Below are 13788 nucleotides of genomic sequence, written 5' to 3'. Positions count from 1 at the left end.
TGTGAAATTGGCTATGTAATAATGAAAAATTATTAAAAATAGTATGCTAATCTTCAAAACAAAAAACATTTGATCATACATCATGTTAAAAAGAACACTTGAATTCATATCTTTGGGCTTTCTTATCTTTGGAAACAGACTTTGGGACATTTTTTGTGCCTTATGCATCTGATCAAATGTTGCGGACCCAAATGGCACCTGTTTCATAAAATGACTCATATGAATATTAACTCATTAATATTCATGTATGCTCCGCCTTCGGAAACCGAAAATCTTGTAACACCGGTAAATTTAATGGCCCAATAAAAAACAACGAAAACAAGGACATTTTCATCACTTTATAAAAAAACAACAACCAGGATGGCCAGGACAGGACATGAAAATAGAACATGTCCTGGGAAAACAGGACGTTTGGTCACCCTAATATCTCCTTTAGGACCCAGGCAGTAATGGCTAATCAAAAGTTGTTATCGTGATGTCTTTATTGCATAATAAAACAAACTGGAAACAGATATTGGAAGCAAAAAACATACCTAATATAATATAGCCTTAGCTAAGCTAGCAGGCTAATTGAGTAGATGTATGCTATGCTAGTACATAAGATAACTAAAAAACAGTAAGAACAAGAAATGCTTGATTTCACAACCTATAGCTTCAGTTATATACTAGTATATGAACCATGTAATTTAAAAGACATTTAAGGTGGGGTATCCATTTTTTCAACTGCACAGTTTGAAAGTTAGTCAGGCCGACACCAACAGCAAACATCTAATCAATCAGCATTAGGGGGCATATGACGGTCGTGGAGACAGAACGAGCCAGAGGGAGATTTGAAAAAAAAGGAGTCTTAAAGGAGTCCCAATATGGCACTGATATCTGCACAGTAGTGGACTCGGGACATGATTCTGCGCAAGAAGTGTAGCCATATGCTATCAAGGCCCCGCCCACACTCCTGCAGAATCGGTTAGTACAGTTTACCGCTGAACAAATCATTATGTGTCGGTGTGAAATAAACAGTTATGGAAATGTAGAAATTAAAGTTAAAACTCCAATCTCCTCCCTAAAATCCCGAAAAAAGTCTTTTGGTGCCTCAGTGACTTCTTCACTCAGAGAAGCTATTTATCACAGCTGTCAATCATGATGTCACACCCCCGTTTGTATAGCATCAAATAACTAAATAAAACCAAACTTATTTAAAACAACAAACACCTGAACTTACATCAGCGTAATAAAAACTACATAACAAAAACCATCTTAGAAAAAAATAAAAAAATAAAAAATTGAAGTGTAATTTAATTTAGTTTGTCTCACATCCCATTAAAGGTGCCCTAGAACTTAAAAAAAAAAAAAAAAAAAAAATGTAATAAAAGTCTAAGGTGTCCCCTGAATGTGTCTGTGAAGTTTCAGCTCAAAATACCCCATCGATTTTTTTTTTATTCATTTTTTTAACTGCCTATTTTGAGGCATAAATAGAAATGAGCCGATTCAGGGTGTGTGGCCCTTTAAATCTGGTGCTCCCCACCCCAAGAGCTCGCACTTGCCTTAAACAACATAAAAAAAAGTTCACACAGCTAATATAACCCTCAAAATGGATGAATACAGTAAGAAACGATGGTAACTTTAACCACATTTAACTGTACATTAGCAACATGCTAGCGAAACATAACAATTTACAAATATCACAAAAATATCATGTTATCATGGATCATGTCAGTTATTATTGCTCCATCTGCCATTTTTTGCTGTTGTTCTTGCTTGCTTACCTAGTCTGATGATTCAGCTGTGCACATCCAGACGTTCTGCCCTTGTCTAATGCCTTTCATAATGTTGGGAACATGGGCTGGCATATGCAAATATTTGGGGCGTACACCCCGACTGTTACGTAACAGTCAGTGTTATGTTGAGATTCGCCTGTTCTTCGGAGGTCTTTTAAACAAATTAGATTTATATAAGAAAGAGGAAACAATGGAGTTTGAGACTCACTGTATGTCATTTCCATGTACTGAACTATTGTTATTTAACTATGCCGAGGTAAATTAAATTTTTGAATCTAGGGCACCTTTAAATTACATGTAGAGGATGGGGTTTATGACCTATACCGGGACCAGCCACCTGGGGGCGATTGACACGCTTTGGCTTCACTTTTCAGGACTTGTGCGGCACGCTTGATAAAACCACATTTAACTGATTGGTTACAACTTTCACTCAGGAGCAAACATCTGCCTTTAAACTTGAAAGAAATAAAGTTTTGACATTTATACTGATAATAATCGATATTGACTGATATGAAATATGTTATTATGATAATTGTACTGGCCATATCACCCAGCCCTATTTTATGCTTCCAAAATAACCATGTCAGGAATATGATGTGCCATTTCTCCCCACACAAAAGCGTTATTTTATGTATTCTGTAAATCGACATTAACAATCATTATAATATCAAGAGCAATATCATCAACAATAATGATTTTCCCATAGTACTGCAGCGCTACCCTGTAGTGATCTCTACAATTCTTTTTCTTTTTTAATTTTGTAATTTATATATCTGTTACTTTATTGGGTAAACTATATTTATATATTCTATAGGATGCCAAGTCTATATCCTATCGCTCAACCCTAATTTTAACATAAAATAATGTTCATTTTTACCCTCCCCACAAATCGATTTCTGAAAGCCGCTTAATTTACAGGCATCACAATGTACACAACACAAAAGCAGTCAGGATTACATTTCCATCAACCTCAGATGCATGCTGCTGAATATATTCTTTTTTAAGCATTTATTTCATATTTGAAGACATGAACCAGCATGTCAGCCTTTTAGATAACATACTAGTAAGGTTTGACTGTTCCTGGAGAGTTATTCCTGCACCAGATTTGATCAAACAGTGGCTTCAGGCATGCAAAAATCCAACCAGCCTGCACTGTTTGCGCTGTCTTTTTTATCACCTCAAACCAGACGAAGACACAAGCTTCCTGGAATCCTGCTTGACAAATGTATACATGATAAAATAGATAGAGCACCTGCAATTCCCTGGAGAGATCTCCATTGCTACCTGCTTCCTTCTCACACCATAACTCTCAGTAAATAGGACATCAGAACTGTTTATTTCATTGTGTTCATAGCCAATAAAAGTGTACAGTGGGGAAAAAATAGCTAAAGTCTGATTTGTGCTACCCATAACCATGGCAACCGAGCAGCTCTTAACCCCAACTAGTCAGAAAGTGGTTGAATTTTTTTTTCAGATTCTTTTATTTTACACTAAAATTCCCTGTTAGAAATGTACAAACATACAGTTTTTAAGATAATATTGCTGACATAGAAAGTATAGATGTATAAAATTAATGTTGATATAATAGCGCAGGTCATACAGTATGATGGATACTGACTTTTGTTTGTAGACTCTGGTATCTTGTCACATTTTGAAACATTAATACGATCTCTTCTGAAACTCAGGAGACTCCATTTTGCTCTTAATTTAGCATTATTGAAACAATATTAAAAAGGTTTCATTTATGATTTTGCTCTCCTACGGGAGAAAGCGCCTCTGATCGTTGTGTTTGCTAATCATAAACTCCTCGCTCCAGTCACGTCTGCATTGCCAGGCTTGAGAATATCAGCTCTTGAGTGGATCATTTCATAGGCTATATGGTCAAAGCTGTTAAGTTAACAGTCATGAACTCGTATGAACATTTCATGAACCTGTCGCTCATATATTATGCATGCAGATGAATATTGGTTACCGAACTGACATACTTAGTGTTGCTTAATGGGCAATCTTTATAATATAGTGGTCATTTTTAATGGTTCTTTATAGATGTGCAAATGCTGACTGTGCCTGTGAAATTGCATATCAGCTGATTCATTTGCAGATAAATTGAGGCCGTGATATTCATTTTCACTTTCCAGCTTAGGCTAAACACATTCATGATTTTTTAGTGCTCCTGTGACAATTAAAGTCATAGGTTAAAAATCATGACACTTAAACAAAAGGAAATGGAAAACAAAAGGAAATGTCCATACAATGACAGTGGTTGGCGATTTATACAGTTATTTGAAATGTAAGAAATGTTTCAATTAAATTCTTGACTCTCCTTTTGTGTTCAGAGAACAAAATCAAATTTAAACGCAAATGTCGAAAGGTTTGGGGTCAGTACAATTTTTAATGAATTTTACTCTTTAAGTATGCATTAAATTGATCAAAAGTGACAGTAAAGACATTTATGTAGTTACAAAAGATTCTATTAATGAACTTTTGAACTTTCTATTCATCAAAGAATCGTGAAAAAATGTATCACAGGTTCTACAAAATGGCAAAACAAAACTATTTTCAACATTGATAATAATACAACATGTTTCTTGAGCATTAAATCAGCATATTAAAATGATTTCTCAAGGATCATGTGACACTGTTGACTGGTGAATGATGCTGAAAATTCAGCTTTGACATCACAGGAATACATATATTTTTTTAAATATATTAAAATGAAATAATAATAAAAAAAAAAGTTATTTCAAATTGTAATAATATTCCATAATATTTCTGTTTTTAATTGTAGTTTTGATCAAATAAATTCGGCCTTGGTGAGCATAAGAGACTTCTATCAAAAACATTTGAAAAGCTTACCGACCTCAAACGTTCGAGTAAATTTAAAGTATTCTAATGTTTGGTTTTTAATTTTTATTTAGTTTAAATCAGCCAATTCAGGGGCCGTTTAAACGACACATATTTCAACTAAAAACTTTTTATGTGCTTTGGCTGTTCATTTACACGGCAATAACATTTTGGTGGCCTGAAAACGTTTTCCGGTACAAAAACATGAATTTGTGAAAACAGTGACGTCAAGTGCATGAATATTGCGTGTTCAACAGGCGCATAGTGTTTCTTTACATCGCCAACTACTGGCCTGGCAGCATAACACAGCGCTTTCAGTTGTTTTCATGGATACGTGTGGACAGGGATCATTCTGACAAAATTGATATCTGTACATGAAAAACGCAAAGGAAAACCTTTTCCGTTTTCATCACACTGTTGTTGTGTAAACATACCCCAAGTCTTTTATCATCTGTACTGTCACTGCTTCCAATTGCAGTCCTTTGTCTTTTGTCATTTTCCTGTTTCTTTGACATTAGATCTAGAATCTTATGATTACAGTGACCCTAAACACTGCGAGGTATTTTCTCTGCAAGGTATTTTCTCTGAAATAGGAAAGCAGGAAGCACTATGCTTAACTTTATCCAGAGAAGGAATGCCAGCAGTTTGAAGTGAAGGATTTGTTGGGGCTCTTCAGAAGCTGAAGTCTTTATAACTGTGTTGGATATAGTTTAGAGTATAGAATTATCCCTACCATAGAGAAAACAATATAAATATGACATGAGGTTGAATTAGAATAATTTGTGAATAAGAGCTGGTAATTATCCACAGATGCCACATATTAAAAAATAATTGACAAATTAGTTAATTACAAAAATTCTAACTGATTCTGTTAGCATAAACAATACAAATACATTCAAGTAGTAAAATGATTATATATTTTGTTGATGAATTTCCACGATGTATAATTACAGATATTTCACAAGCTTCAAGAAAAAAAGAAAAAAAAGAAAAAAAAAATCAAGTTTAATCTGCAAATAAAATTCTTCATGCAAAGTTAAACGTTTCCTATCTTATCAGTTTAGAGACAGGTTATGCTTGCGATGCTATCAGCAAAAGCTCTACAACTTCTGTTGAGTCTGGAAGCCTAACTATCAGAAGACAGTGTGTAGACTTTAAATGACATACTGCATGTTTGCAAATACATGTTTTTGAGCCAGTGCATGATTTGCATGCCATTTTAATTTTTTCACCGTGCCAAATGCTACTTTGAAGTGTCTGGGTATGTTGTCACGGCAACTGCACTTTAAAAAATACTGGGTTAAAAAAAAAAATGGACAAACAGTTTTATTTAACCTAACTATTGTTTAAAAATTAATATATGGCTGGCTTAAAATGAACCCAATTTCAAGCATTTTCAAAGCACTGCCATTATTGGGTCAGTCATTTTTCCTAAGTCATCTATATTTTATCCTTACATTTCACTATGACAGCCTTGGTTGCACTTTATGTGGCCATTAATTCAGCATTTACCAAATGTGCACTAAGATTATACAGTATCTCAAGTCCACCTCCCTGTACCAATGTGGCCTTTAAATGAGCTTTCTAAAAAGTGTGATCGTTTAAGCAAAGCTCATAAAACTCAAATGTTGACTCATAAATGTCCGCTTTGACCATAATGTTTAATTACCTTTCTCTGCCCCACTTCATTTTGCTTTGAGTGCCAAATCAGCGGATTCTAGATTGAGCAGTTCTTATATCTACTTCCATTCCTAGCTATTTTTCAGAGAGAAATGGGACCAAAAAACTAACATTTCCAGCTGACATTGTGTTTAAGGTACCTTTTTCAAGAGTTATCAATTTCCTATGTGACCATCTACATTGGGTGGAATTGTAAAATATATTTTTGAAAGATATCGATACTTATATACAGCAAGTATGGCATTAAATTAATCCAAAGTGACAGTAAAGACATTTATATACTTTATATTTACTGTATGTTATAAAATATTTGTATTTCTATCCCTTTGAACCATAGACTGTAAAAAAAGATGGACGCCGTGACGCCGCTTCCTTCCATTGTATTGAACTGAAGCCAAAATGGGCTGATGAATGGGCGCTGACACGTTGCGCAATACGGAGGCGGAGTCGCGATATCAAACTTCCGCCCAGACGACTGCGTCATCATTCATGTATTTTAAATAGACTATAAAAATTATACACAAGTTTTCATAAGTTTTCATTGAAGTCTCATTTGACTGCATTGAGAGGGCGGGGTTTATGACCTGTACTGCATCCAGCCTCCAGGGGGCGATCAAAGAGCCCGTGGCTTCACTTTTCAGGACGAATGAGACACACCCGCTTTGAACTTACTATTCATCAAAGAATCCTGAAAAAAAAAAAAAAAAAACATTCACAAAAATATTAAGCAGTTGTTTTCAATATTGATAGTAATAATAAATGTTTCTTGAGCAGTACACCAGCATATTAGAATGATTTTTGAAGGATCATGTGACACTGAAAACTGGAGTAATGATGCTGAAAATTCAGCTTTGCCATCATCACATGAATAAATTACAATTAAAGTGTATTAAAAATAGACAGTTAATTTAAATTGTAATAATATTTCACAATATTATTATTTTTACTATATTTTTGATTAAATAAATCCAGTCTTGGTGAACATAAGAGACTTCTTTCAAATGCTTTAAAAATTCGTAATTATTCGTATATAACTTTTTGACCAGTATGAAATAATTTTCATTAATCAATACGAAGAATCTGGAGCGTTTCTGATATTTTCTGATGCATCGTGAGTCTCTCTTGAATCGATTCTGAGCTTAGTTTTAAAACAGCAGATGGCACTATGTGCTTTAGAAACATTTGTACAATTCCTTTACACACACCACTTAAACCTTAAATAATCATTCATAAAGTTGCAAATTATTGAAATCTTGCATCATAAAAGCATTCTGAGCCAAGGTGAAAGTATATTTAACCACTTACATGATTTACGAGTACTGTCCAGCAGTCTTCTTTGTGAGCGTTTGAGACCGTGTGGCTAAAAACTAGCCTAGATCGCCATCTGCTGTTAAAACTAAGCTCAGAATCGATTAGACAGAGAACATATCAGGATCGATCCAGATTCATTGTATAAAATTGAGAATCAATGTATCGTCCCAGCCCTACTTAAAGGTAGGGTAAGCAATTTTGGAGAGGCTAGCAATAGCAAGCTAGCTTTGAAAGCATAAGATCCCACACTCCATTCAGAGCCGCTTCAAAGCCACGCCTCCTCCAAAACACAATGGACACAGCAAAGTCTGCAAAGTGTCACGAGATGAGAGACAAAATTACCTCATGTCTCAAAGCACATTACAATAATAATGAACGTAAACAACTTACAGAGCTTTTACTTGTAGCACCTGACTGCTGCAGATTAATTTCGGCGTTGATTGTGTTGACATAGAAACACATAAATCCGAGGCTGAGGACGTGAACAGCTCTGGGTAGGACGTCACGGGTTGCCATCTTTTATTATGGTTATGACGTGAAAGCAGCATAAGGTCATTGTTTTGGTTGAGGAGGAACTGTAAAAGGCAGCTGCTGTTTGTTTGTGGTGCTCTGTAACTGTCTGTCTACAGTGGGTACGCGGAGGTTTGGAAATACACAGGCAGGTAGAACACTGAACCGAATGCAATGATTGGAACATTTTTGGTCATGAGGCTTACACAGAAGATATGTTTTAATATTTAGACCACTTATATTATTGATTGCTATCAGGGTGTGGAGAGACATTCAGGCAGTGTAAAAAAAAAAAAAACCCTACCTTTAAAGGTGCCCTAGAATTAAAAATGAAATTTATCTTGTCATAGTTAAATAACAAGAGTTCAGTACATGGAAATGACATACAGTGAGTCTCAAACTCCATTGTTTCCTCCTTCTTATATAAATCTCATTTGTTTAAAAGACCTCCGATGAACAGGCGAATCTCAACATAACACCGACTGTTATGTAACAGTCGGGATCATTAATATGTACACCCCCAATATTTGCATATGCCAGCTCATGTTCAAGCATTAGACAAGGGCAGGACGTCTGGATCTGTGCACAGCTGAATCATCAGACTAGGTAAACAAGCAAGAACAATAGCGACAATAATAGCAATAATAACTGACATGATCATTGATATCATGATATTTTTAGTGTTAGAGCACTATCAAACTCATTCAGAATCAATGTAAACATCCAAATAAATACTGTACTTACACGATTAGACATGCTGCATGACGAACACTTTGTAAAAATCCATTTTGAGGGTTATATTAGCTGTGTAAACTTTGTTTATGCACTGTTTAAGGCAAGCGCGAGCTCAGTGGGCAGGGAGTGTGAGCATTTAAAGGGGCCGCAGCCTAAATCGGCTCAAATTTAATGATGCCTCAAAATAGGCAGTTAAAAAAATTAATTAAAAAAAATCTATGGGGTATTTTGAGCTGAAACTTCACAGACACATTCGGGGGACACCTTAGACTTATATTACATCTTTTAAAAATATGTTCTATGGCACCTTTAAATGTAAAGATTTGGGTTCTCATTTGAGGACAAATGTAGTTCAAGCACTAATGACCCTAATATTTGCACTTATAGCAAATAAATGGTTGTTTCATTCAAATATTTCAATTAGTGTCCAGACATTTTAGTTGAGTGTTTGGAGCTGTAGTGACTCTCAATCGGTAATTTCAATGCAAATTAGCAAAGATTAACTGTTCACTGTGAGTGATTCCTGCTTGGCCTGAGAGGGAGCGCTTTCTTTTACCACGAGTATCTAATCTTTGATTTTGTGCCTCTATTTACCTCTTGTCGCACAATGGATGCAAATTACTTCTGGGATTTGAGCATGCAATTAAACACCTCACTTTAGAGTGGGACGAGCTCTGTGATTAAAGGAGAGGCTGTGTGGAACGGGCAGGCCCTGTCTGCCAATACTTTTACACTGGTTATAACTTATTAAAAAAGTGAAGATGTTGAATGTTTCACAGCTTAGTGATAACAGAAAACAAGAACTACAGTGTTAGTTTAAGAATGTTATGTTTGGGTTAATGCTATCATTAGTCTTATAGTCAATGTAATTAGACAAAAAATGTACACTTCTTGGCTAGTGTTAGACAAAACAACCGTCTTCAACTCAACATGTAGCGCACACACTAGCAGGAAGGAAATATCCATTTTTTAAAAGAAAAGCCATGCTGCAGTGGATATGTTTTACTCTTTCAGAAGATTGATTTTAGCCATTAAAAACAAATTAGTTTTTATGATTCTGTACTTGATTCTGTGACTACAATTCTGTGTAATGTAGGAATAAAAATCTCTAGTGTCTCACTGATATGCTGTTACACTTCACTGACTTTTCTTTAAAACAGAAATAAATCTATGCAAGTCTTATTAGAGCAGTGAGACTGCCGATTGGTCAAATGATTGTGGGACATTGTTAATTGCAAATTGGAATGCAAATTAAGTTTGATCAAAACAGACTGGGCTAAATTTGTGATCATTTCTAGATTGATGTGCAGTGTATTTCATGTCAATCTTCTTTGTATATATAACATAAATTAAGTAAGTGGTCACATAAAGTAACCTTTTTATCATTAAATGTGTGTCCTAAAATCAAACCCAGTATATAGATTTGGCGAGAGCTTCAAAAAGGGATTTTTTGACTAACTTTCCAGTTTTTTGTTTTTAACCATTTTTTTTTTAAAGCTTTTTTAAATCCCCTCAGCATAAAACTTTTAAATAAGCAAAGCTGTTATTGGTGTGCCTCAGGGTTCAGCTTTGGGGCCAGATGTGTTTTCAGCTGAGACTTCAGAGAAACTTTTTTTTTTTTTTTTCCTGTTCACTCGTCATACTAATTAGTTTTGTAGGAAGCAGACAGATGCTGCATACCTTCCTGTCATAATGATGCATTTAGTCTGGCATTAAAGCAGGACCTTGTTCTATTGTTTTTTAGTGAATAAATGCTCATATGCTTTATCGTTTTACAGTAGATAGCAGAAGTTTGTGTGTGTCGTCTGCTGGATACATTTCACAATTTGGTCCTTTTAAAGTGTTTGTTGGAGGTTTCTTTTTATCATATGCATGTTTAACGTGTCTTTTTTACTATTATAATTGATTTAACATGCTGTGCTCTATAATTGTTGCTGCTGTCTTCTTTACTGTCAGTCATTGCACACATTAGGATGTTATAAAAGGCTGAGAAAAAAGACTGATGGACGTTTTCATAAATGAAACGCCTGTCATTTTTTCCAGAGATGAGACACTGTTTATCGCTTCCTCCACTGCTTCTCGTCATGCTGTTTCGGTCCATTAGAGAGTACAGCTTTAACACATTCATGAAAACCACTCCTCAAATAAAGGCTGCAAAAATAATGTGAGGTTGTCATGACGCCCAACAGCTGTTCGGTTCAGAAATAAATACAGTAGACAGGATTCTGTCAGTCAAATCAAAGCAGCAGGACAATTACATAGCTAGCTCGTTTAAAGTAGTGGATCTGAGCTGGTTTTATTTCAGTACTTAGAACATTGACAATTTTGGTTTGTAAATAGTTCTTGAATTTTAAAGGTTTCATGGTTGTTGCCCTTTTATTTTTTGAATTTAGTGTATTTTTGTTGAGAACCAAATATCTAAGGGATCTGAGGTGCGACAAGAGTTCATTCCCGCCTGCCAACAAGAATTCCCAACAAGTTAGACTGAATTGTCGACTCTGGATAATGTTGTAAAATAAGCCACAAGAAGCAGGGGTCTATTTTCCACATGTGTGCATCGCTGCTCTCTGAAGAATCTGCCTGAAGTCTTCCCATGTGCCCAAGACAAGTCTTGAAATCTTCAATTTCATGCTTGCTTAGTCCTTGGAACACAATTATTGATTGCTGTTTATAATTCCCTAATGTTGATTGTTATGACCGGAAGAGGACTGGAAGGATTTTGTTGTTGAAACATCTGCTTTATGAAAGCCTATGTAACTCTATTTGTTCAAAGTTACATACATAATCAATCTTTTTTCGTGTTTTTGTCTTACCCTTATTCACTATGGTAAGCCTATTTTAAGTCTTTATATTTTAGACCTTTTGGGATGTTTTTTTTTCTTTTCTTTTTTTTTTTTCGCAAAATTGTGCACATATATCGCTCACCCGTGTGTGTCTTGTTATATCTGTAAATAGAGAAAAATTGCTTCAGCTTCATAGGTTAGTTGTCACAATGAGTGAGAAAGGTTGACTTGAAGTAGCTAAATCTCGAACTACTGGGGAATCACCCGTATGTTGGCGAAAGAGGACATGATAGAGCTTGTAATAAAACAAGAATCAACATTGGCTTGGCTTTTTGGGATTTGAAATGTAAAAGCGACGCAGAGATGCCGTTTTTATTGCTCAACATGTGATTAAGGTATTTTAATGAACAGATAAACTCTCTAACAGAATTCATTGTAAAGCATAATCTCTTTTGCAGGCTCATATTCATTAGCACAGTCTTTGGTGCAAGAATCTTTGATTGAAGCACAGCCAAAACCATGTTCTTCTGCAAAATGCATTTTGTTATTTAATAACTAAAGGGCCAAAAGTTACATAGTGTACCCTTAAGCTCTTTGTTGTCACAATTCTTTCATTTTTGTTTGTCTGACGTCAAACAGACACCGAAAGCTTTACTATAAAAAGCACACTTTGTTGTTACTTATTGTTTTTTCCCCTTCTGTTTCTTTCTCTTCTCCTTATTTTTAACCCTCCCTTCTGCTCCAGCTGGTTGGTGGCGAGTTTGACCTGGAGATGAACTTCATCATCCAGGATGCTGAGGCCATCATCTGCATGTTGGAGCTGCTGGAACACTGTGAAGTCACGTGCCAGGCGGAAATCTGGAGCATGTTCACCGCCATCCTGCGCAAGAGTGTCCGAAACCTGCAGACCAGCACTGAGGTTGGCCTCATTCAAAGGCTATTGCTCAAAATGAGCTCAGTGGATGACATGATCGCAGGTGAGTGGGCTCGACGTGACCCCAGAGTTAGAATTGACCTCTTGTAAAACCCATTTCTTTCTGTCTTCCTGAAGCTCTATAAACGGTTCAGCTCTGAAATGAAAGACGTGCAACAATACAGTCAGAACCGTCATGCTTATGTTTTTGAGAAGGGCAATTTTGCAGATTATCACTGAAAAAAGTACTTAAATTTCTGTCCGTTCCTCGAAAGAGAACCATTTTATCTAGCTCCCGAAGACTTAAAGTAGTGCTTGAGTTATATGAACTACTTTGATGGTGTTTTGTTATTTTTGGAGCTCAACAACTGTGGTCATTATTAACTGTCATTTAATACTCTTCAAAATATCACATTTTGGACACACTTGTGAGTAATTAATGACACAAGTTTTTAGGGCAGCTATTTATTTATAAGTTGAACATTTTCCTGTGTCACTCCAAAAGAAGCAGTAAAAATGTTTCCATACCACACACAAGCATGGTGATCATCATTGGCCTCGACTTTATTTATTTATTTTTGGATAAAAGGTCAAAGATAACACTCTTAAATCTGCTTTGAACAGCACATGCAAGATATGGGCAATGTCTTGTGGATTTATATTTTTTTAGACATATGAGAGCGGTGCAAATTGCTGTGAGTGAAAGAAATGTGGATTAAACTGCAATTTATTCAGCATCATATGCAGAAGAGGAACCAAGAGAAAAATCTCATTAGTTGCACCCTCTCGTAATGAGATTGAGTGGCAGTTTAGAGCAATATTCAATTTTAGTTGCCGTTTATGAATGAAAAAGAATGTTTTTTGATTCATTCCGTCTATAATTCATGGCCAGCATCTTCCTCTGTCTGCATAAATGGCATTTTTCACAATCAGAATCTTTTAAGAAGCAGAGGCTGTGAATTGCCTCATGGAAGGTTTTAGCAGCAGTCTTGTCAAAACTCAAAATTAATGCGTAAAATGGCATTAATTAGCATAAATTCTCATGTTGTCCTCTTAGTAGTTGTTGTTTAACTTGAAACGAAAGTCAACTGTAGGGTTTTTTATACCTTTGATGGCAAAGCTTAATTTTCAACATCCATTACTCTGATTTTCAGTGTCACATTACCTTCATAAATGTGTTGATGTGGTGCTTAAAAAAATATAAATACATGAACTGCACATTGTGAAAAAATAGCAT

At 35.5% G+C, this 13788-nt stretch overlaps 1 protein-coding gene across 1 annotated transcript in view; it reads left to right on the top strand.

Moving 5' to 3' along the window:
• nbeab (neurobeachin b) overlaps positions 1–13788 on the top strand; it is a 377709-nt gene that overhangs the window by 85430 nt on the left and 278491 nt on the right. The window contains exon 2 of the mRNA XM_067364674.1: positions 12384–12615. Within this exon, the coding sequence (XP_067220775.1) occupies positions 12384–12615 (232 nt within the window). The remainder of the gene's footprint in view (positions 1–12383; positions 12616–13788) is intronic.

Source organism: Chanodichthys erythropterus, chromosome 17, assembly GCF_024489055.1.
Source record: "Chanodichthys erythropterus isolate Z2021 chromosome 17, ASM2448905v1, whole genome shotgun sequence".
NCBI classification, from domain to species: Eukaryota; Metazoa; Chordata; class Actinopteri; order Cypriniformes; family Xenocyprididae; genus Chanodichthys; species Chanodichthys erythropterus.
Note: the sequence above shows the minus strand (reverse complement) of the source record. Positions and strands in the feature narration are given on the sequence as shown.